This window comes from Uloborus diversus, chromosome 4 (assembly GCF_026930045.1).
Source record: "Uloborus diversus isolate 005 chromosome 4, Udiv.v.3.1, whole genome shotgun sequence".
NCBI lineage: Eukaryota > Metazoa > Arthropoda > Arachnida > Araneae > Uloboridae > Uloborus > Uloborus diversus.
Window position 1 is genome coordinate 186173899 of NC_072734.1, and position 24655 is coordinate 186198553.

Sequence of the window (24655 nt, forward strand, 5' to 3'; positions counted from 1 at the left end):
ATGCTTTCCTTGAAGCTGTTGTACAAGAGCCCGCTGGCTAGTTTTGTTAATGGGTTCAGAAAAAGAAAAAAGAAAGAAGTTATTCAAGCTATAGATGATCCTACACTAGAGTCAGACCCTTTAAGAGCAGAATATGTCGCCTCTGTTCCTGAAGCACAGCTGTTCCGAGGAGTTCTGTTACAAGGTTACTTGGTGCCACCTAGCGTTCTCGAAGGACTTGAGGATATGCCAATCAGAGAAGATGATGTTTTCGTTATTACTTATCCAAAATCAGGTACACAGCAGTTGATTTATTTCATTTTTAACACGCTTTTATTAGCTTCACCTGTATGTATGTATGTATGTATGTATGTATGTATGTATGTATGTATCCTGTAACGTAATCTTGCAGCTCAAATTTCGCCCACTTCCTGCGATCGGATTCTTTTGAAATTTGGCTCGCGACCTCAGACCCGATGACAATGCAATATTCTATAATCAAATTAATTAATTAACTCTTTTAATTGTTAGTTTCCTCCAATTTTAATCAATATTTTGGCATAAATCCAACAAATGTGAAAAAGGAAAAATTAAAAAAAAATACATTAAAAAATGCTCGCAAAAATTATTTAAAAATATCTACAAAAACTTTTCATTTTTCTGCATCAGACAAAATTTGTTCCAATGTTCCAAGGTAATTAGAACATGAAATATAATTGTTTTTAGCTAATTTCATGCCAAAATTTAGGGGAGCTTTCAATTGGAAATTCATTGCTGATCAGACCATTGTTGAACAAAACTTTTATTTAAATGCATCTCAAATTTTCAAGTATAAATATGATTTCCGCAAACATACATCGATGACTCACAGTAGCTTCCCATCGGGGTGCCCTTATCTTAACTTTAAGATATTACCTCGCACTCGTTTTATAAATAGTTTCCTCGCCTGATAATTCTCCAACATAAGACTAAAAAACAGAAAAATAAAATAATAGTTTAAAAAACTAAAAAAACACGCTTTCGTAGCAAAATGAACTAAAAAATGAAAAATAATCTTTGGATGATAGTAGTTGACCAATCACTTAATTTTAATGTAATACAAAAAAAGCGTGGGGGGCTTCTTATCAGTTGTTTTGAATTTCTTCTATTTGTTGTCTAAGCAAAAATGTAAATAGACAGCACCCCATGCTTTTTTATTACTGTAGTAATAAAAACAGGTTTGGGTGTAATTAATCTGAAGCAGCCCGCGGTGTCTAGTGGTCAGAGGAGTCTGACTGCGATGGGGAGGTCCTGGATTTGAATCCCGGCTTGGGCATAGACGTACTTTCGCTCTCCTGTCCTTGTTTTTCCTTTGTGTGAATATGTTTTTGTGTTGTGAATGGTTGCCTACTTTATGAACGGGCCCTTATGGCATGTGTCTACTGTAGAGGTCGGACTTCGCACCAAATCGCGGTACAGTTGGAAAAGTGAAGCAGCGCACCCCCCAAATTGCCACCCTAGCTGGCAGAAGAAAATAACAACAACAACAATTAATTTGAAGAGGTTGACATCACTCATTACCTCGCCTGTTGACACGATTGTTAGAAGAAGCAGTTTGTCATTTTGTTTGCAACATAACATGCAATTTCAAAAAAAAAAAAATTAAAAAATCGATTTATAAAATATTTTAACAAGTAGGTACAAATACTGGAGACCAATTTGTTTTCTCTTATAGCCTATTTCGAAGGCTTCTTTTTTGTCAGTCTGAACCTCCTCATAAAAGAAGATGTCTTTTTTCCGTCGCTCGAATCAGCTGATTGAGAAGCTTCGTCTACTTGAGAGGAAGAACTACTTTCCTCTTGTTGCTCATATTCTGAAAAGTCTTCTGTTTTTGCCGTTTTCTTGGTTATTTCTGTCGAAGAGGGTGGTCTGTTATTGCTAACACGAATCAAGTAGCTCAGTTCCTCGTCGTCTTCCACGGCTTTCTTCACGTCAGCTGCAGTGATGAGATATTCTTTTCCTTTTTGTGCCCTTTCCCTTGTTACAGCAAAACTCTTCTCCAATATTTCAGCTCCCAGGTACTGGAGAACACCTGTTGGCATTTTCCCAAATGTGAGTTACCTCTGAACAGGAGTTTGCTCAGTGCTGCAGTTAGTTGCTGTAGTTGGGGAACGCCGTTGGACGAAATAGTTCGCATATTATTATAAAAATAATCTGAATTCAATGCATATAGGTTTCAAGGCCCCTTCAAAAGTAAAAAGTCTGATTTTTGAATTTATGAGAGCACAAGTGATCCGAACTGATCATTTTTTTGGCCTGACAAACACCCGTCAACTGACACTTCTCTTTAAAATAAAGGATCATTCTCTTGAATATTTTTTTCTAACTGCAGCCCTGATCTTGGTTTAAGTTTCGACTACAGTGTAAAACACGGGAATGTTGGCTGACTACAGTACACAGGTGTGGAGTACAGCAGATTTTCTAAAATTAAGCCTAGACCAGAAATTTTGCCCACATCCTGCGACAACGAAAAAAACCCATTTCGAAAAACTTATTGTGCGCGCATTCCCGATAACCCGCATTTTCAAACTCGGTCTCTTTACCTTCCACATTAGGTAAAGTTTTCGAAACTGTACTGTAAACAAAGGATTTGTCGATACTGGAAACTAAAGATTTCCTATTTGGCAGCATTCCACAACAGTAGAGCAACCATAGTGGTTGCGCCATACTAGTTCCTTCCAAGACTGCTAAATAAATTGATGCTTTTATTTAATAACTCCAGAGAATGGGTAAGAGATTCGTGTACAAGCATTAGAATTAATATTTCTCAGTAACTCTTTACAGACTTCCCAACACCGATGAAACTATGGAACTAAGGAGAATGGTACTGTCAAGCTACTTTTATAGTCAGTAAATTACCGCTCATTAGCCAGGGCTAAAGCATAAATACATGAAATACACCACCAGTTCAGTCATTTCCAGCCGAGGACTGCAGTATCGTGCTTATTAGCACTCATCAGCCCGGCATAGGAAAGTGACTGAGCTGGAGATGGAAAATCTCTTAAGGAAGCAAAGAGTGCCAAACAAACTGGTAGCTAACATAGAATTAGCACAGACCAGACGAGTGACCGAAGCAATGGTTCGGTTCAACTCGAAGATTGAAGGCAAGGCAGTAATTCAGTAAATTACCGCCCATTAGCCAGGTAGATTTTCGTAAAAGTATCATTTACGAACACATAATCATTTCTAACGAAACGCTCAAGTTCGAACACGAATTTCTTATGATTCATCACCTATCGAAGAATAATTGAATTGAGGCTCATTAGGTCGCCGATGTCTTTTCAAGTTTTTTCTTTTATATTACTGGATTTTTTTTATAAGTTACCAAATGCTATCGCCCCCTAAATTGATGAACGGGAACGCTGTTTTTGACAATATAGTTTAGCAAAAAAAAAAATTGATTGCGCATTAAGGTGTTCCACGTTATCATAATTACCCTCAAATAACGAAAACCAGTCATTAATTAGAGTTAAAAGTTCAATTAAAATGAAAAATAAAAGTAAGGCGAGCAAAAGTGGTAGTAGCTGTTTTAGCAACAGGTTTTTTCCCCCACCATTTTGGCATGATCCTATTGCCCCCAATTTTGCAACTTGTCTACCATAAAAAATCGAAATTCTTCAAAAAGAATTATTATTGGTCTTACATTTCAATGATTGGGAATCTGGGGCGGTCGCCAAATTTTTTGGCATAAAACTTCTTTTGGTATCCCTTTCCTCTGCTGTTTTATGGTAAACCTATATGTCTCGATATTTCCGTATTATTTTTTCTTTTTGTTTATATTTGCAAAGGAAAAACTTCTCTCGCTCTTGCATTGGTGTACAATGAATAGTTAGTCAAAAAGAATTATTATTGGTCTTACATTTCAATGATTGGGAATCTGGGGCGGTCGCCAAATTTTTTGGCATAAAACTTCTTTTGGTATCCCTTTCCTCTGCTGTTTTATGGTAAACCTATATGCCTCGATATTTCCGTATTATTTTTTCTTTTTGTTTACATTTGCAAAGGAAAAACTTCTCTCGCTCTTGCATTGGTGCCAAAAATTTGATGCCAATTGAAAGAAATCGCCAGATTCCCAATTATCGAAATATCCCCTATCTTTCAAACAAAGCTATATAAGAAGTTTTTATAAACGTAATGTCTACTTTACCTTGCAAGAACATACTTGCGCCGGGATCAACTGGTACTGCGAAGTTCTGCTGCATGAGACCATGCAGATACATAGTATCGAAAGGGGTTTTTCGCTGTGATGAAGCAGCCCGCCTTTTCCTTGTTGATGACTGTTTACTATTACTTCCCCGTCTCTTCCTCGTTGATGGCAATTTACTGGAAGCAGCCAGTCCCTCACTCGTCGATGACAGCTTGCTAGAAGCAGCATGTCTTTTCTTCCTCAGAGGTTTCGCGGATTTCCGACTATGTTCATTGAATTTAGGCATGGCCGATTGATTATGTGTAATATCAATTTGATCAGATCTTAAGACAGAGAATCAGTTTACTAGAAAGTTTGTTTTTAAACAGTAAAATGCTCGCTCATAAGACAAAAAGAGTTGTTTGGAAACGCCGTTGTAAATAAAATTAAGGCCTAATTCGATCCGCAAGTATGGTTAAATTTAAACAAGTTTGAGCAAGAAAACTTTTCGATTTAAAATTGACATTATGCAGGGATGCCCTCCTAAGAGCAAGGGCGCGACCCCCTTAAATATTGAGATGACCCCCAAAAGAAAGAGCCCCCCTCATTTAAAAAAGTACCCCTCAAAACTCCCCCTTAAAAATTTTAATGGCGCAGTCTGTGCCATGACCCCCACCCCCCCGCTCCAGGTGGGCACCCCTGCGTTATGAATTACAGCCGTGAAATTATCGTATAAACAAAAAAGTTTAGGTACAGAGACAATAAGAGTGTGGATGGTGTCCTGAGGGATGGCTCTCCATCCCTCAGGATCCCCTGCCAACCATTTGCCAAAGTTCGTCCTCTTTACTAGGCAGAGACAGAGTTTGCAAACGGCGTCCAATCACATCCCACACGTATTCGATTGATGACAGACCAGACTAGTAGGGTTGCCACAAAATCACCTACACCTTGTTAAGCATGTTGAGACTGCGACTCCTATGTGGTCGAGCGTTATCCTTCTGAAAAATTACATTGGGCACCCCCTGAAGGTAAGGTATTGCCACCGGCCGCAGCACATTCTGCACGTATCGTTCGGAAGTCATAGTGCCCTGAATACGAACTAGAGGTGACGTGGTATCATACACAATAGCGCCCCAAACCATGATGCCGCATTGTCGAGTGGTGAGGTGCTGCACAGTTGCTGCCGGATTAGACCTGTCTCCTCATCGACGCCATACTGGTATGCGGCGATTATCACTAGAAAAACAGAAGCGTGACTCATCTGAGAACACGAACTTCCGCCATTCCGTCATCCAAGTAGCACGGCACCATTCCAAACGTTGACTTCTGTGCTGTGGGGTCAATGGCAGTCTTGTTAACGGATGCCGTGAGTGCAGGCTGCTTGCAACCAGTCGATGGGAAATGGTTCTGGCCGATATGGGAACAATCAGGGTGTTTTGCACATGCATCAAAATGGAGGTACACGTGGCTTTTGAGGAGTTGCCACCTCTTGTCAGTGGATGCGTCGATCCACGCCTGCTGACGTCACGTCACTCTGGCTACACCCGCAACCCTCAAACTTGCCACATTTCTTTGCTCCAACCATCCTCGCCAGAGTCGATGCACCGTGGAGGCATTCATATTTGTATCAGCTGCGATGTGACATAAGGACCAACCTGCCCTTCTCAGTCCGATCATCATACCCCTCGTAAAATCATCTGTCCACTGGAAATGCCTCCGTTGACGGTGGTTTGGCATTCTCTTCTATTACTATCCTCCAAGACAAAAACAAAATTTCTTCGTCTGGCAGAAATAACGGAACTGATGTTGCACACTCTATAAGTTCATTCTTTTATGTCTTACTTCACTGCATTTTCATTGTCGAACACAAGGCTCCGTCTTATTTCAGCACCCCCCCCCCCCCCGAGTTTGGTTTAGTGAATTTTTTTAAAAAATTCAATGCATATTTAAATAAAACTCATCGATGTTATGAGCGGTATTTTTTAAAAGCGACCCTGTCAGAATCCAGATCAATGTTTGTCCTTTCCACCTACCTGACAAAAATATTTTTTTACACTACATATGAGGCAGTGAGAAGCAAAGGGATGTAAGTGACATTTTCAAGCTTTGAGCAAAACGCGTTTAAAGATAACATCCTACGTAGACTTTCATTGATTTTTTTTTCTAAATCATGCTGTATAGCAGCAACTACCAGGGCTACTAGTACCATCTCTTGCCCTAAGAAAGAGGAGTGGTTCACCTATCATGTGTACTGGTTATCTCCAAATTTTTAATTTTGCCACTTACATCCCTTTGCTTCTCACTGCCTCATATGTTTGCTCTGTAATTCTCAACAGTGAATTGTTGAAATAGATTTATCATGTCACAAAATTAACTAGTATGTTGTGGCCATCACGAAACTTTCTTCTATATATATATTTTTTTCTGATCCCTCCCCATGCTTAATGAGGAAGCAATATTCCCAACAAAAACAAAATTACACATGCAAAAACTTGACAACCATCCCAAGGAGCGAAAATTGAAAGTTATTTTAAAAGCCTTGCTTGAATTAATTACAAATATTTTATTTGTTAACAAACATAAGATGGCAACAGTTAAAAATTTTAAATCATTGAGATAATATTTCCGATCATTTCCATACAATTAAAATCACGAGAAATACGCAGACGACAATCTATTACTATTTATCTTTCTTATTGTTGCATTAATAAAGCTATTTTTATTCGCAAAAAAAAAAAAAAAAAAAAAAAAAAAAATCAACACCTCTTGGAGCGATTGGCGTCAAAATTGAACCGAATCCTGTTTACACATGGATTCACATATATTCCAAATTTCAACCAGAACGTAGCATTACTTCTTGAGATAGGGCACTCACAATGGAAAAAAAGAACGGGTTAATTGCGCTACCCCCTTTTTACTTTCTTCTATATCTAATATATAGAAGAAAGTATTGGATTCGTGCAAATTTTCGAATTTTGACGGATTCGAACGTTTTGAGGTGTGCTGAGTCCATTTCGACTATTTTTGGAAAATGTCTGTCTGTCTGTGTGTGTGTATGTATGTGTGTGTGTATGTATGTGTGTGTGTATGTGTGTGTGTCACGTCTGTGTGTGACCAGTTTTTTGTGGCCGCTCTACAGCAAAAACTACCGCATGAAATCGAACGAAATTTGGTACACATATGTGCCCCTATCTGAACTTGTGCCCATTGGTTTTTGGCGCGAATTCCTCCAAGGGGGGTGGAGCAATGGGACGTTTTTTGAGTTACGCGTGCTTGCTATTCCTCAGGAAGTAACTGGCGGAATCAAACAAAATGTGTCCATATATTTCCCCTAACAGGAGCAGGTGCTGATTCAATTTTGGTGTCAATAGCTCAAACAGGAGTTGAGCTAGAGAACGTTTTTTGTCGTCAATTGTGACTGCTGTATCTTAAGAAATAACGAACGGAATGAAAGAAAAATTCATCGGCAAGTAGCCCTTAGTGGGTATAAGAGCTGATTTTATTTTGGTGTCAACAGCTAAAAAGGGGGTAGCGCAATCGCCCGTTCTTTTTTTCCATTGTGAGTGCCCTATCTCAAGAAGTAATGCTACGTTCTGGTTGAAATTTGGAATATATGTGAATCCATATGTTAACAGGCTTTGGTTCCATTTTGACGCCAATCGCTCCAAGAGGTGTTGATTTTTTTTTTTTTTTTTTTTTTTTTGCGAATAAAAACTAGTATGTTGTGGCCATTACGAAACTTTCTTCTATATTTTTCCTTTTTCTGATCCCTCCCCATGCTTGACGAGGAAGCAATATTCCTAACGAAAATAAAATTACACGTGCAAAAACTTGACGACCATCCCAATGTCTGAATTATTGTAAAAACAAAACAAAGAGCGAAAATTGAAAGTTACTTTAAAAGCCTTACTTGAATTAATTACAAATATTTTCTTTATTAACAAACATAAGATGGCAACAGTTAAAAATTTTAAATCATTGAGATAATATTTCCGATCATTTCCATACAATTAAAATCACGAGAAATACGCAGACGACAATCTATTACGATTTATCTTTCTTATTGTTGCATTAATAAAACTATTTTTATTCGCAAAAAAAAAAAAAAAAAAAAAAAATCAACACCTCTTGGAGCGATTGGAGTCAAAATTGAACCAAAGCCTGTTTACGTATGGATTCACATATATTCCAAATTTCAACCAGAACGTAGCATTACTTCTTGAGATAGGGCACTCACAAGGGAAAAAAAGAACGGGCGATTGCGCTACCCCCTTTTTAGCTGTTGACACCAAAATAAAATCAGCTCTTATACCCACTAAGGGCTACTTGTCAAAAAATTTTTGTTTGATTCCGTTCGTTATTTCTTGAGATACAGCAGTCACAATTGATGACAAAAAACGTTCTATAACTCAACCCCCATTTGAGCTATTGACACCAAAATTAAATCAGCACCTGCTCCTGTTAGGGGCAACATATGGACCAAATTTTCTTTGATTCCGCCAGTTACTTCCTGAGGAATAGCAAGCACGCGTAACTCAAAAAACGTCCCATTGCTCCACCCCCCTTGGAGGAATTCGCGCCAAAAACCAATGGGCACAAGTTCACATAGGGGCACATATGTGTACCAAATTTCGTTCAATTTCATGCGGTAGTTTTTGCTGTAGAGCGGCCACAAAAAACTGGTCACACACAGACGTGACACACATACACACACACACACACACACACATACACACACACATACACACACACACACAGACAGACAGACATTTTCCAAAAATAGTCGAAATGGACTCAGCACACCTCAAAACGTTCGAATCCGTCAAAATTCGAAATTCGAAAATTTGCACGAATCCAATACTTTCTTCTATATATTAGATATAGAAGAAAGTAAAAATAGCTTTATTAATGCAACAATAAGAAAGATAAATCGTAATAGATTATCGTCTGCGTATTTCTCGTGATTTTAATTGTATGCAAATGATCGGAATGATTTAAAATCATTCAATCATTCCATCTTATGTTTGTTAATAAATAAAATATTTGTAATTAATTCAAGCAAGGCTTTTAAAATAACTTTCAATTTTCACTCTTTGCTTTGCTTTTGCAATAATTCAGACATTGGGATGGTCGTCAAGTTTTTGCATGTGTCATTTTGTTTTTGTTGGGAATATTGCTTCCTCGTCAAGCATGGGGAGGGATCAGAAAAAAAAAGAAAAATATAGAAGAAAGTTTCGTGATGGCCACAACATACTAGTTAGCTGTTGACACCAAGATAAAATCAGCTCTTTTACCCACTAAGGGCTACTTGCCGATAAATTTTTCTTTCATTCCGTTCATTATTTATTGAGATACAGCAGTCACAATTGACGACAAAAAACGTTCTATAGCTCAACCCCCGTTTGAGTTATTGACACCAAAATTGAATCAGCACCTGTTCCTGTTAATGGCAACATATGGACCAAATTTTGTTTGATTCCGCCAGTTACTTCCTGAGGAATAGCAAGCACGCACAGCTCAAAAAACGTCCCATTGTTCCACCCCCCTTGGAGGAATTCGCGCCAAAAACCAATGGGCACAAGTTCACATAGCGGCACATATGTGTACCAAATTTCGTTCGATTTCATGCGGTAGTTTCTGCTGTAGAGCGGCCACAAAAAACTGGTCACACACAGACGTGACACACATACACACACACACAGACAGACAGAGAGACATTTTCCAAAAATAGTCGAAATGGACTCAGTACACCTCAAAACGTTCGAATCCGTCAAAATTCGAAATTGGAAAATTTGCACGAATCCAATACTTTCTTCTATATATTAGATATAGAAGAAAGTAAAAAGCGCATTATAAATACAGTTTGACAGAACCATTTCTAATATTTGCAATCTCTTTAAAAGCAGAATCTGGAAAATTTAAGCAGTTTTTCAGTAATTTTTGGGCTTCCTGAAAATTCTGAGTATAAGCTCTAGCTTCCCGTGCCTTCTGGGTAATCAGGTCCTGGTCGAACAAAGTATTTCAAAATATCATACAAAGAAGAAGCTATCGTTCACTCTGGATGCGACTGAATTGGAATATTTTAAAATTTTTGATGTGGTGACGAAACCCAGGTTCTCACACTTCGTGCATTTTTAGGAACAACATGGACAGAAGAAATCCTTTCTCTAATTTACAAAGGAGGAGACGTTCGCAAGGTGGAACGTCAACTGCTGATTTACCGAGTTCTCCATCTAGAAGTGGGACGGCCGTTTGGACACCTGAGGTTCCTTCGAAAGCTTCACTCGCCTCGCTTGATGGCTACGCATTTACCTCTTCCTCTTCTACCAAAGGAACTCAGACAAGCCAAATGCAAAGTAAGTTAATGCAATGTTAGTTAGGGTAGAGCGAGCCACGTTTACGCAGTGCCCTATTTTCGAAACGAATTATAACTGGAGAGCCAACAGCCATAACAGATTGATGCTACTCCCTGGCGAATAGTCTTACAACTTTTTGAGCATTAGTCGAGCATGCAGAAAGAATAATCTGTTTTTTACTAACGACCAAACGGCACGACCTTGAGGGTCACGGATTTGGACAAAATTCTATATATAGGTTCATTTCTACTAGATATGAGCCCAGGTAAAGCGGTTTGACTGCATAGGCCCTGGTTTGGCTGCCACCGAAGTTCGTAGTTTGGCCCAAAAATGCAATGGCATTTCCATTGGTTTCAGACTTTGACACTATGTTCGATGTCCCAACAGATTTGGCATCTTTTATTAGTACAACGAGTGGAAGAGAGAACACCATTTTTTTTTTTTTTTATAGGCATTATTTAAGTTACTTGAAGAGTCAAAACAATCTTGTATTTTTGTTCTTTTATGTGTCATGTGCAATAAATTAGAGCTTTTTCCCTTCTCTTACTTCTTGCTTATTATTGTGGAATATCTTTGATTACAGACGATAAATATCTAGTTAACGAAAATGTTTTCATTGGCAAACAATAAATACTTTTTACTAGCAGAGAATTAATGTAAAACGAAATTAATTAGTTTTATTTGCAAGCTGTAAATATCCTATAACTATGTTATTTTGTCAATCAAGTTATTGAAATTAAAAATAGTGTCCAATTTAAATTTGAGAACAACTTACTAAAAACAGTATACAATAGCAGAAAAGGGGGTAAAAATGGTCAGAAAACTCCATTGCAAATCTGGGTCCAAATTATAAATTTGGACACCCCCCCCCCCCGTTGCAGCCGAACTAGGGCCTATGTAGTCAAACCGCTTTACCTAGGCTCTTACTTAATGGGATTTGACATATATCTAAGATTTTGTCTAAATCCGTGACCCTCAAGGTCGTGCTGTTTGGTAGTAAGTTGAGCAAATTTTGTTTTGAACGTTTTGGAGTTCATTGTGAATAAATAATACACAGTTAAGAAATAACAAATTAGTAAAAATTAGCACAATTATATCCTTTTTTGAGAATGTATTTGAATGAATTGAAATGTTATTAACTTTTTTTGCACGTTAAAAATAAATCCAAACTTCGCGACGGGGCAAGTTTACGCGTTGAACGTCGGAGCACCTTTACAATCCTTCTTACTGTGTCTTACTTTAGCGTGCCCCTGACGCTTATTTCGCTCCAAACTGTCTCAAACATTTTTAGTATTTTCCGGCTATTTAGTTTTGAAAATTACCATTTAATTTTTAATTAAGTTACACATTCGTATCTTATAGCTTACAGCCATATAGTACTATCTTCATGCCCTTTCAGCTTCAACTTTATACACTAGTCTGTAATAAATTTGCTTTAGTTTCACGATGGTAAGATATTATGTTCAAAACACTAACAAGAACCACGCTAGGTGTCAAAATAGATATGCGTAAGCGCGCCCCATGTCCGGGGCAAGTTTATGCAACCGACTTGGACTCAAAAATATTTTTTTTTAATCCGATTTAAATGACTTCCTTCAAATGTAGAAGAGTAGAAGCAATTTTCACCCGTCATACCTTGACGGACGATTATCTAGTTGTATAAGATTTACACATAGCAATGATGCTTGAATGTAAGAAGTTTAACTACCTAGTTATTTGAAAAAAAAAAAAAAAAACTTTAAAAAATAATAAATGATCCATTGAGGTGATTAGTGAAACAAGTCAAATTATTTTTTTTTCCAGATAATTTATGTGATGAGGAATCCTAAAGACACGGCAGTTTCGTATTATCATCACCATAAAATGAGCACTTTCTTGGGAAACATAACAGATTCATGGGATAAATTTTTAGCTCATTTCATGGCTGGCCATGGTAAGTGTTCTATGCTGTTAAATAAAATTAAGTTACTTCTTCACAAACAAATACACGCACTCACTAGCGCAGCCAGAAATACCTTCTGGAGGGGGATTTTTGATCACAAATACCATCTGGAGGGGGGGGGGTGATCAAAAATACCTTCTGGTTATTTTTACTTCCTTTTACAAAAAAGGAAGTATTGTATTCGCGAAAAAATTTTCACTCAAAATTCGGCCTTAATTTCCATTTTGCTCACCCCCGAATTAGTGTTGAGTTTTTTTTTTTTTTCAACCCGACCGCACGCGAATAAGTGCCTAAGAACGTATAAACACCCGCAATATCCATTTTGACATTCCCCGAGTTAATTACAACAACTTTTCTCGTGACGTCCATATGTACGTATGTATGTGTGTGCGTATGTGCGTATGTATGTCGCATAACTCAAGAACAGTATGTCATAGAAAGTTAAAATTTAGTACGTAGACTCCTAGTGAGGTCTAGTTGTGCACCTCCCCTTTTGGTTGCATTCGGGTGTTTCTAAAGGGATCTTTTACACCTTTTTGGGGGGAAATCATTGTTAATTTCGATGGATACTCAAGTGGTGTTATAATTTGACGGATACTTGGCGATATATCGCCAGTCTTTTGATCGCCAAGTTTTGTCGCCAACTTGGCGACAAATTTGGCGATTTTTTAAAAAAAATCTGGTTTATATTTGGCCATTGATGGTGATATTTAGAGAGTAAACTATTGAATCACATTAAAATTGCCAATAATGGGAAAATGACATTAAATTGGAGTAAAAGGAAGTCATGTGATGCACACATCAGCTCCTTTTAAATCAAAAATACCTTCTGGAGGGGGTTTTTCGATCAAAAATACTTTCTACAAGGGGTTTCTTGATATGATTGGGGCTCTTTCATATGCATAAACTACTGTATTAGAGTTTGCATTTATGTTAAAACCAATGCCTTTGGGAGGTGTTTTCACCCCCCCCCTCCCCTCGTTGCGCACTGCACGCACTCCATGACACTTTTTCACTCAGGTCATTCGGAGAGTAAGTTTCCCACGGCTGTTAAAAAGAAACAAACCATAATTACCATTGAGGAAAGATAAAATGGAGGGTGTGAAGATTTTTATTCATGAAGCAAAGACGTCAAGTCACGTGATAGATATTAAAGCAAAGCATTGGAAGAAATCAAGTTTCGTTCGCTAGTTTCACGCAAAACGTGCCAACCACTCGTCGCTGTTCAGTCACGTGACTTGGGGTCATTGGGTCACCTTTTGCTAAGCCAATGATTGAATTCGACCCTCCATTTGGAAATTCCTGCTTTAAGATAATTACAGTCTGATCACTGATTATATGGAATTGGCTAACGTCCAGTCCATTAGAATGAGGGGGAAAAGTAAAAATTTGATTCGCGCGCTCCGTTCATTTGAATGTGACTCTGCTGAATTTGGAGACTAACATAGTACATCTGCAAACGCTTAGGTCCCTGAAAACTACTAGATGCGTCCACTTTTGCCTTTAAACCGGATGTTTGCCTTTCCATCTGACCAGTGGTCAGACTGTATCTGGAAAGATTTATTGCAAAAAAGACACAGCAATATGTCAGGCACTTCTCAACTTTAAGAACTTCCGGAATTGTAACACTTGTCTCACCTTGAAATAGGATTTTGAAGTCTTGTTTCATTACACTCCACTCTCAGGTCCAAAGCCACCGAGAGCCCAAGCGGGCAACTTGTCAATTTGATCGCTGCCCCCCCCCTGCCCCCATAAAACTTATAAGATTTCCACCTTCCGCAGTGTACTAAGCTCAAACATTAAGGGGTAAACTCTCAGCTGGGCTGACGCCCGGCTTTGGGAATTCCTCGGCGCAGTAAGCACCATGACGTACGTGATTTCTAAACATGAGCGTTCAGATTCAAAATTTTAAGGGGGGGAGGGGTCTCAGATATTTTCCCCATGGTTTAGCAGGATATTTTTCCCATGGAAACCGATTTCAGTACAGATTAGAATTATTAAAGTTAGACAGTTGCAGTAATTTATTCCACTAATGTCTGGAGAAGAAATATGTTTACATTTTTGCAAATGAAAAAGTACTGCAAGCATGGAGATTCTAATTTCTAAGCCCCTACTTGCCACCCCTCCCCCCCCCCATATGGGCGCCTATGCTTCTAGACGACTTCCGGCTACAGATCCCAGCCGTGCGAAGAGGGGGGGGGGGGGCCTTACGTGAACCCCCGCATGGTAAAACCTAAGGCGTAAAGCTAAGAGGTGGGGTGATGCGGAAAAAAGAATTGCAGAGCACAGAAGACGACAACTTTGTATCTCGATCCAAACCATTAACCGATCAACCCCTAATCCAACACACCGGAAGTATTGATTTGAAATGGGAACTTGGCGGACTTTGTGTGCACGATATATTTAAAGCTCACCAGTCACCATTAGCGTATGCGGAAGATTTTCGACCGGCAGGCACCGAGCCGATGATTCTCCAGTTACGATGCACTAGTTTTGCATCACATGTGCGACCGTAATGGAGCGAGAGTATCACAACTATCTGCATGCCTTCTTCGGTGGGTAACTTCGTCTGTGGTGTCCGGATAAAAATTTCTTCAGCTGCAAAAGTGGAAGTCGCTGGGAGAAAGGTCGGGACTGTAAGGTGGACGGCTAAACACCTTAGAGTGAAATTCCTGGTGCAGATTTTTTTTTTTTTTTTTTTTTGTAATTCGCCATTGTGACACGTTTACTTTATTCCGGTGCCAGACTTCTATTGTATTGCACATTAAAATTGTCGATATTTATAACATGAATCTTTTTAAAACAATCTTTTCAGCATCGGTTCGCAGTAAACTAGAGTGTAAGTACTAAAGACAATTTTCTGCTCGCTCTAAAGCACTATTACATTATGTTCCTGTTCGTTTACACATTTCATTTAGTTTTTGTCGTTGCTATATCAGATCTCAGACTCCAACGAAAACATCAAATTTTGTTAAACTTGAAATGATAACTTTTAACCATTCTTTTATAGGTACGAGAAAAAGTAAAAAATCAGGCATTTAAAAATTCTTACTTCTAATGCTCTTGCATGTGTATACACGCATCTATTTCCTTAGAGTTATAAAAAAATATCTATTAGTTAACTGGCGTGCGAGGAAATCGCGAGGTGTCCATATCAGATTTTTAAAACTTTTTGAATAATAAATAGGAATTTCTTGACGGAGTGAGTGAAAACGCCTAACCTTATATGTGATACTATGATTATTAGTGAAGTAAAATACTAATTGTAAATCACGTTTTCTTTCATTTTGAAATATTTGCGATGTAGGGGAAATGTGGGGCAAAGTGAAATAGTTAAAATAACAGAGCTTTTTTAAAATGAACAAAATGGAAATTTGTTTTTAAAATGACAATACATTAAGAAAAAGCACTGTATTTTATACTAGTGGAACCCGCACGGCTTTTCCCGTAATAGAAAATTAAAAGGTCTTTTGGTTCGCCTGTATATTTACAAATAATTTATGTTGAATTTTCTCGCCCATTGGCTTGTGCCCATGTTACGGTTCCACGTTATGATAATTTCGTAATTTACTCGCCTATCTTATGATAATTTTGTTCTTAAAATTGGAATGGAAAAAGAACCACATCGAATTTTCGAAAAATCGCTTCGAGGTGCACACCCCCATGCAACAAACTAACTTTGTGCCAAATTTCATGAAAATCGGCCGAACGGTCTAGGCGCTATGCGCGTCACAGAGATCCTGACAGACAGAGAGACTTTAGCTTTATTATTAGTAAAAATAAAGAATATAACTTGCAATGAAGCATTAGTTTTTATTCTAGTAAACTTGCGTCTTCAAAGTAAAGTGGAAAATTTTCTTTTTTTTTAATCAAAGGACAAAGTAAAAAGTTAAATAACTTTCTAATGAAATATTTTCTATTCGATTTAACAAAAATACTTTTGCTCAAATAAATCAATAAATAAAAGGTTGAGTGAATAAATGAAAGGATAATGAAGCAATAAACAAATAATTAAATTAATTAATTGATTAATGCACGAAGAAAAATAAACGAGTGATTAAACGAGTGAAGAAATAAGAAAATGAATGAATGAATGAATAAGAGGAATACTAAATAAAGGATTGGGAAATGAATTAATTAATAAACGAATACATAAGTGATTTAATAAATGATTGAGTCAGTAAATGAAATAAACTATTTCACCTTGCCCTGTATGTACTTGATTCATTGTCTTCTTTACTAATAATAAAGCTGAAAGTCTCTCTGTCCGGAGGATGTCTGTAGGATGTCTGGATGTCTGGATCTCTGTGACGCGCATAGCGCCTAGACCATTCTGCCGATTTTCATGAAATTTGACAGAAAGTTAGTATGTAGCATGGGGGTGTGCACTTTGAAGCGATTTTTCGAAAATTCGATGTGGTTCTTTTTCTACTCCAATTTTAAGAACAAAAATATCATAAGATGGACGAGCAAATTACGAAATTATCATAACGTGGAACCGTAACATGGGCACAAGCCAATTGGCGAGATACGAAATTATCATAACGTGGAACCGTAACATGGGCACAAGCCAATTGGTGAGATACGAAATTATCATTACGTGGAAGCGTAACATGGGTACAAGCCAACTGGCGAGAAAATTCACCATTATTTGTAAATATACAGGCGAACCAAAAGACCTTTTAATTTTTCTATTACGGGCAAAGCCGTGCGGGTACCACTAATACAAAATATTTAAAATACAAATAAGCTTAATGTTAACTAAATAAATACTGCATCGAGTATTAGAAGATCTCAATAGATACTTAAAATGTTAATAACAAGAACTTTATCATTTTATAGTAACAAAAATAGTTTCTGACTTAGAACAAAATATTACAAAATGAATATCAACTTTTGAAAAGTTTTGCATTATCATATGCAATAACTTTCGGCGATATTTCTTTTTTGTCTGGAATGGACTACATAGTGAAATTACTAACAGATAGCTGGAGGTAAAAGCAGAATAAATATTTCACCATTTTGCTTTGCCCCGATATTTCACTTTGCCACACATTCCGCTACAACAAAACCTGTAAAGTTGACCACCCTTGTAAGATAACCACCTAAGTTGACCGCAATTTTCAGGCACAGAATTAGATCTTATCATATAATTCAACCTCTATAAGTTGACCACCCGCTTAAGTTGACAACCAAAGTAGTGCACCGCAAGTGGTCTATTTACACAGGTTTCACTGTACCGTAAAATGGGGGAACATTGCTCCTGTAGAGATAACATTGCTCCAAAAACTGTATAAGTTTTTTTCACTGATTTTTTGTCTCGAATTGGCAACTTGCCCACCTGTTCACTATTATCTTCCACCTAGTTGAAAGAAAGTCTACCGTCGTCATTAATGGTGACTGGGCGACGTTAAATATGCTCGTGGTCACAATGTCCTCCAAGTGAAACGATACCTCTGGGGGTGCCAGACTAGGAAGTTATTCGGCTCCTGGCCTGGTTCTAAATTGCCTCTCGAACTGTCAATAGATGGCACCACCATCTATAGTGTTGTCTTTGTACTGTCGTGGGGGAAAAAAAAATCCTGGAAACATTGTGGATTAATAGAGGTATAAGCTTCCTTAGTGGAATAGCAGAAACCTCAATCTGTGTGTGTGAAAGAAAGGAAGAAAGAAAGTCTACATTTTCAACCACTTTGTCACTGAAGTCCTCGAAAATCAGTAAAAAACCTTTGGAGCAATGTTATCCCTACAGGTGCAATGTTCCACCATTTTACGGTACTATTAAATGTTTTGATATTCAAACATTGAATTGGTATTTTGCGGTTTCGAATTTCATTTTAATTATTACTTTTTTCACTTGTAGTTGTTTATGGATCGTGGTTTGATCACGTTTTTCCGTATTGGGAATTCTGCAAACAGCATCCTGATAAAGTGTTTTTCCTGTCTTATGAAGAAATGAAACTTGTAAGAAACAGCTTTCATTTTATATGTCGTACGTATCTAGTCAGTTTTAAAATATAAACATGAAATCACTAAAGATTGCTTCAAAACGTACAAATTACATACGAGCACATATACTGGATCTACAGTAGGAGGAATACTAATACTGCCGTGTGCAGGTAAAAGGCAGTATCTACAAAAATGAGTTTTTGAGATATTTGAAGAAACGCGTTTTTGATTTCCCACAAACGTCAATAAAATATTGGAATTTGATTCTAGGTGATTCTGTATGTTTATATCGAAATATTTTTTGGGTAGTTTGTTTAATTTTGATTTTGCTATCAAAAAATTGATCCAAGTAGATACTGTCGTTTACCTGCTCTTTTCACTAGTAATTTTTATACACTTTTGACTAGCAATTAGCAGTAACTGCACAATTTACTATTGAATGACCAATAATTACAGACTCGACATACTACGGAGTAGATACGTTATTACGAAGTATTTTTACTGCAAAGTGAATAATATATTTTATTTTAATAATAAATACCGTGTATATATACATTTGATATAAATTTAATATAAATGATTTAAATGCAACTTTTAAAAAAATGTTTTTTTTTGAACAAATGTAAATAAATGCCATTATATATACATATACATACATACATACGTACATATACATATATATATATATATATATAATATGTTGGTTATAAATTTATTATTAAAAAATTACTTAAAAAATAACTTAAATATGTATCAAACGAAATGACCTACACCCACTTGATATAAATTTAATGCAATAACATTTACTTACCTACCCAGATACAGATATACTTGCTGATTTAAACAGTCCTTGATAAAACAAACTCAGTTTTGTAGTTGATATTTTTTGACTTTAATAAAACATTGAATAGTAAAAAACTTCAGTAGATTTTCTTTCTTTTTTGTATTTCTTTTTTTTCCCGATTTATGTTTCTGTGTTTTCACTTGGCAACTGGAAGATTCTTTGGGCATTTTTAAAAATTATGACAAATCGTTTAATGTTCCGCACTTTGCAATAAAGCAATAAACATCTTTGAAAATTTAGGCAAAAGAAATTATTCGTGTGTTAACAATGGCTCTCATCGAATAACTAAAGTGCAATAGCTTAGTATTAAAAATTGTGAAAAAACATCGTCTGCGACAAAACAAAACAAATGGAACAAAATCGTTCTGTTGTTACGTTTTTATTTATCGTCTGCCAAGTATGAATTGCTTCTGTTTAATCGTTTGTTATCTTTTATAACTGTTTTTTTTAGCAAGAGCTGATTTTGTTTTATTGTTTTTAGAACCCGAATATGAAGAATCAAAGTACATTTTTAAACAAATGTCTGAGGCCTGTAAAATTACAAACAAATAATTATTTTAAGTCTCTCTTGCGCTGAAGGAGGCCCTAAGTTTAATTTTTGCAAGGCGGTAATTCCGAATTTAGCCAAATGGTAAAATACGACCCGGCACGCATACCTACATCTAATGAGAAGTGACTAGGAGTCATTTTAAAAAATGCAATATTGTCTCTAAATTTGCCAAATAAAGGGCAATGATCTCCCATCAAGACGCTATTGCTTGTGCTTAGTTGAGCTTTAAAAAAAAAAAAGAAAAAAAAAAAAAGAAAAACCGCGACCACGGTTTTTGCGTCTGGTGTAATTTTTGGCAGCGATTCATTTCTGTTCCATTCTTCGGACGATGGTTATGGGCAGGTATAGAGCAGTAAATACATACTACTGATTACCGGCACAACGTAACGATAATATCAGTTATACTGCATATCACTACTGATATAAAAAACTGATTTTATTTAGCGGCAACCAAATAAACATGTTTGCACCATAAAACTGAAGTAATGTCTTTCAAAAAAGCAAAAAAAAAATGAAAATGGAAATTTTTGCAGTTATTGCCGTTTACCTCTCACGGCAGAGCGGTTATGGGCAAAAAAATTTCAAAGATGCAAAAAAAGGAAAAATTAAAAATTTGCAGTTACTGCCGTTTACCTGCCCACGGGAGAAAGTTTCCATTCTGCCGTGGGCAGGTAAAGAGCAGTAAGTACATACTGCCGACTTCCCGCACAATGTTGCGAAAAAAGCAGTTACTGTCAATTACCATTCATAAAAAAATGCTTTTTTTTTTTCTGCGGCAACCAAATAAACATGTTTGTACCATAAAACTACAGTAGTATAGATTCCAAAAATGCAAAAAAATGCAAATCGAAAAATCTGCAGTTACTGCCGTTTACCTGCACACGGCAGAATAGGAGCGACCATTTTGTCTCTAAAATAGAGGTGTCCCATCTTCAGAGGTATTTAAGTTGTTGTATGCCGTGTGTTAACTCAGTGCAGTTTTTTTAATAAACGTAAACTATTAACATTTAAGATTAAACACTGAAAATGTTTCATACGAAATAAAATTCAGAACCTTTTAAATTTCGAAGTTTATATTATTTCATTAATAAAAAAAATAATCAAAATTTGGTAATTGCAAAGTTTTGTAGCATACAGAAATTATTTTGAGGAAATATCAATACATGAATTTGCTTAATGTCGAAGTTTGCAAATTAAGTTTTAATTGCCAACCAAATGTAAGGATTTTCTTTGCCGACACTGTATTATCTCTTAACCCAAAACAGAAGACAGGGTTAACCTACCATTTGTGTACCAGATAGCCATGGTTAATGTCAAACTGCCCTCAATTAATTTTTAGAGGAAAAACAAAACTTAAGTTCCAGTAAATTCACTATTTCTTATGCACTTATAGATTATTTTTAGTGTTTTATTTCTCTGTGACTGTCCCTTAAAGTACTTCTTACTTATTATTGTAGAAAAAATCACGTAGAGTATAATAATATTTGGTAGTTTCCATCAAGTATTTAATTGCTGAAAAATATCAGAAACGCATTTTCAACAGGGGTTACATTTGGAAAATTTACCCTCTTTTCTAACACTTCCATTCAAGTCGTAATTTGAACTCTCCCAGAGATTTTCAAAACTTGTTGCCACTGTCACTGTCTGCTGAACAAAATCTTGGGAGGTGCATATGTATCTGCCCCTTTGCACCCGTTCCCCTTTCGGTACGTCCCTGGCAATGAGTATCTTTGCAGATCATCTTTTATATGTGCTGATTGTGCAATTGAAATGCAAATTTCCAGTCTCCATTGGTCGTGAGAGTTGGGATGTCAATCTTTTACTTAACTCATCAATTAAATTACTTTTGAGTTGTGTACTGCCGTGTGCAGGTAAAGGGCAGTAACTGCAAAATTTCCTTTTTTCGCATTTTTGTCATCTATTGTATGTTAGTTTTACTGTACAAGTTAACTTATTTGGTTTCTGATGAAAAACAAAAGTGCGAAAAAAACTCTAATTCCATTCTTCAAATAGCTCTAAAACTCATTTCTGCAGATACTGCCGTTCACCTGCTCATGGCAGTGTAGATAAGCCTGTTGCCGTTTTGGCTACATCTAGTGTTTTGCACAAACTTACACTGACATATACTCCAACAGAAGGACAAACTGAAATTAGCTATTTAGATAGCGGTGAAAATTTCGTAGGTGAAATTTAGCTGAAAAATTATAATGGATTTCTACTTACGGAGAATTATAAACCCACTTATTTTTTAATGAAATCTTGTTTCTGGTTTCGGAATGAAATACATTCTAGCGAGAAAGATTTAACAAATTTGCATCATGAAGAAAAAACACTTTTTTCCTACTTAATACATAGGCATTTAACAAAAACGATTAACTATATTTTATTTTACTAGCTATAACAGCTTTTCTATTTTAGGACTTACGAGGAATGGTTACAAGATTGTGCGAATTTCTTGAAAAACCTCTTAACGAGGAAGCAATCGATACTATAGTTGACCACTGCACTTTTGAAAGTATGAAAACAAATAAAATGGTTAACAGAGAAGTTCTGCCTATAACTGATCTTTTCGACATGTCCAAGTCAAAATTCATGCGAAAAGGTTAGTTTATTCCATTATTTTCCATTTTTGGGCATCTTTTACGTATTCATTCAAATAGAAAAGCAACTGAGGATTAAATTTACGTGTCATAAATTTGAATTTCTGTTAAAAATAAAGTTCAATGTTTCATCAACAAACTGGTTCAATCTAGCAGAAATTTAGCTGTAACCATCATATAGGTGATAAGTTTAAGTTTCACCAATTTAATGGTGCTTTTACAAATACTGCTATACATATTAGTGAAATGCTGAACTAATTTCATTGTGAAAGGTCATTTTAAACATTTTTAAAGCAAATACGGTGAGAACTGTTACACTGTTAAAAAATTTCTGGGAAATTTACGGTGATTGTTACTGGCATCCATGTTGCCAGTAACTATTACCGTAAAAATCAAATGTTACAGTAAAATTTTACGGTACAAAAACAAAAAATGGTATCATTTTTTGTAAATTTTGCGGTACTTTTTACCGTAAAAGCCTATTTTACTGTAATATTTTACTATAAATTTTTTAAAAATTTACCATAAATTTTACAGTAACATCAATGATTTTAAGCGTATTCTACTGTAAATTCTGTGGTAAAATTTACAATATTTGTAACCTTCCACCTATGTGGGTTTCTACTGCAAAAGATATGGTATTTATTACTGAAAATTTTATAGTAACATTGACTGAACTATAGTACATTTTACTGCAAATTCTACATTAAATTGTTCAGGAATTTTACAGTAACTTCTCTAACTTACAGGTTTTTACTAGAAAATTTGTTGTACTTATTAAAGATTTTACGGCAACATTGACTAAATTAGTTCATTTCCTCAAATTCAATGGTAAAAAGTAGCTTTTACAGTACTTTCACTTTTATTTATAGCCATCTACTGTACAATATATGGTTTTTATGACTGAAGATTTTATAGTAACATTTACTGAAGTACAGTACATTTTATCACAGTTGCACTGTAAATATTTTGAACAGTAATTTCTATATAGTGTCTTCTACTCTAAAATATACCGATAATTGTGTGATGGTGATTGCACCGCAATTTCTAGGATTCTACAGCTTTTTTTTTTTTTATCTTAGCACTAAAAACTTTAACTATTTTTTCAATAAGCAAAATATTTACAACAATTACTTATTAAAATGCAGTACATACACATATACTTTTTTTATATCAATTCATACAAATGCATGTAACAACTATACCGGTAATCTATTAATATTACGCACCGAGAAGATGCCGATGGAATTCTAGCCGCGCGCCAGTAGCTTTGAAAATTTCTGCTAACAGTAAAAGCTGAATATTTACACACACTCTTTTTTCTTTTCACTGTAGGCATAATTGGCGATTGGAAGAACTATTTTACACCAGAACAATCAAAAGCTTTTGATGAACTCTGCGAGACTTACACATCTAAAAGCGATTTGCCATTTGTTTTTGAACCCGAAGAAGCGATGAAAGCTTTTTTAAGTCACGGGAGAATCATTTTCAATCATCCTGAAAGAACAAAAGAAGAAATAGCCGAAGACGAAGAAACCTATTCCGTTGACCCTCCGACTCCCACAGAAGTTTCCGAGCCATACATTCCATTTGACTATACACATGTACCAATGCATTCATTGCATATACAACCTGATCCACTTTCAATGGATACCATACTATGATATTTAATGTCGTTACTAGTACCTTAATACCTTTACCCGTGTAAAACCATGAAGTACGTGTTGAAGAAGGTTTAATGCAAAAACTCGAAACGCCCGCCGATAGAAAAATATTGAAGTTTAAAGCATACAGCAGAACTCATTTCTCAATGACTTTGAACTACAATCGCTCGCTTTGAATTTATGTCTATAACGTTAATAACATCGGGCATATGTGCCGCTACCATTCTCATCCGGATGAGTTGAATCAACTTTGTAGTTGACTCAACCTATCGCGACTTTGTCAAGCATTCACTCTGCACACAAGTAAACTAGTTGAGTCCACTTGGTTTAGTTTTAACAGTATTGTGCAGCAGCTGCTCGATTAAATTTGACTTATTAGAAGAAAAGTGGATTTAACTAAGTTGCCTCGTGTGAAGACAACAAAACGCCAATCATCTAATAGTTGACAGGCTTTTCATCATGCAATAGTTGATAGTTTTTTGAAACATTTTTTCCACCAACCGCCTCGTGTATAGGAGGCCTTATTGTGTATAATTTTACTTTTACATGTTGCGGCGAAAGGTATGCCCTTATTTTGGAGAGCAATAAATGAAATACTATTACATG

At 36.3% G+C, this 24655-nt stretch overlaps 1 protein-coding gene across 1 annotated transcript; it reads left to right on the forward strand.

Annotated features, from left to right (window-relative positions):
* Positions 1–24655, forward strand: LOC129221143 (sulfotransferase 1B1-like). The gene is made up of 6 exons (XM_054855588.1): positions 1–274; positions 10283–10500; positions 12304–12433; positions 18306–18406; positions 22204–22387; positions 23721–24655. Exons 1-6 carry the CDS (start codon positions 1–3, stop codon positions 24047–24049), a joined length of 1236 nt encoding a protein of 411 aa, XP_054711563.1. The 3' UTR covers positions 24050–24655.

Bases quoted from the DNA above. Each gene is read 5' to 3' on its own strand.
- LOC129221143 (XM_054855588.1), top strand. From the start codon at position 1: ATGCTTTCCTTGAAGCTGTTGTACAAGAGCCCGCTGGCTAGTTTTGTT. The intron at 10,501-12,303 runs GTAAGTTAATGC...TTTTTTTTCCAG, and splicing joins TCAGACAAGCCAAATGCAAA to ATAATTTATGTGATGAGGAA. The intron at 18,407-22,203 runs GTAAGAAACAGC...TTTCTATTTTAG, and splicing joins CTTATGAAGAAATGAAACTT to GACTTACGAGGAATGGTTAC.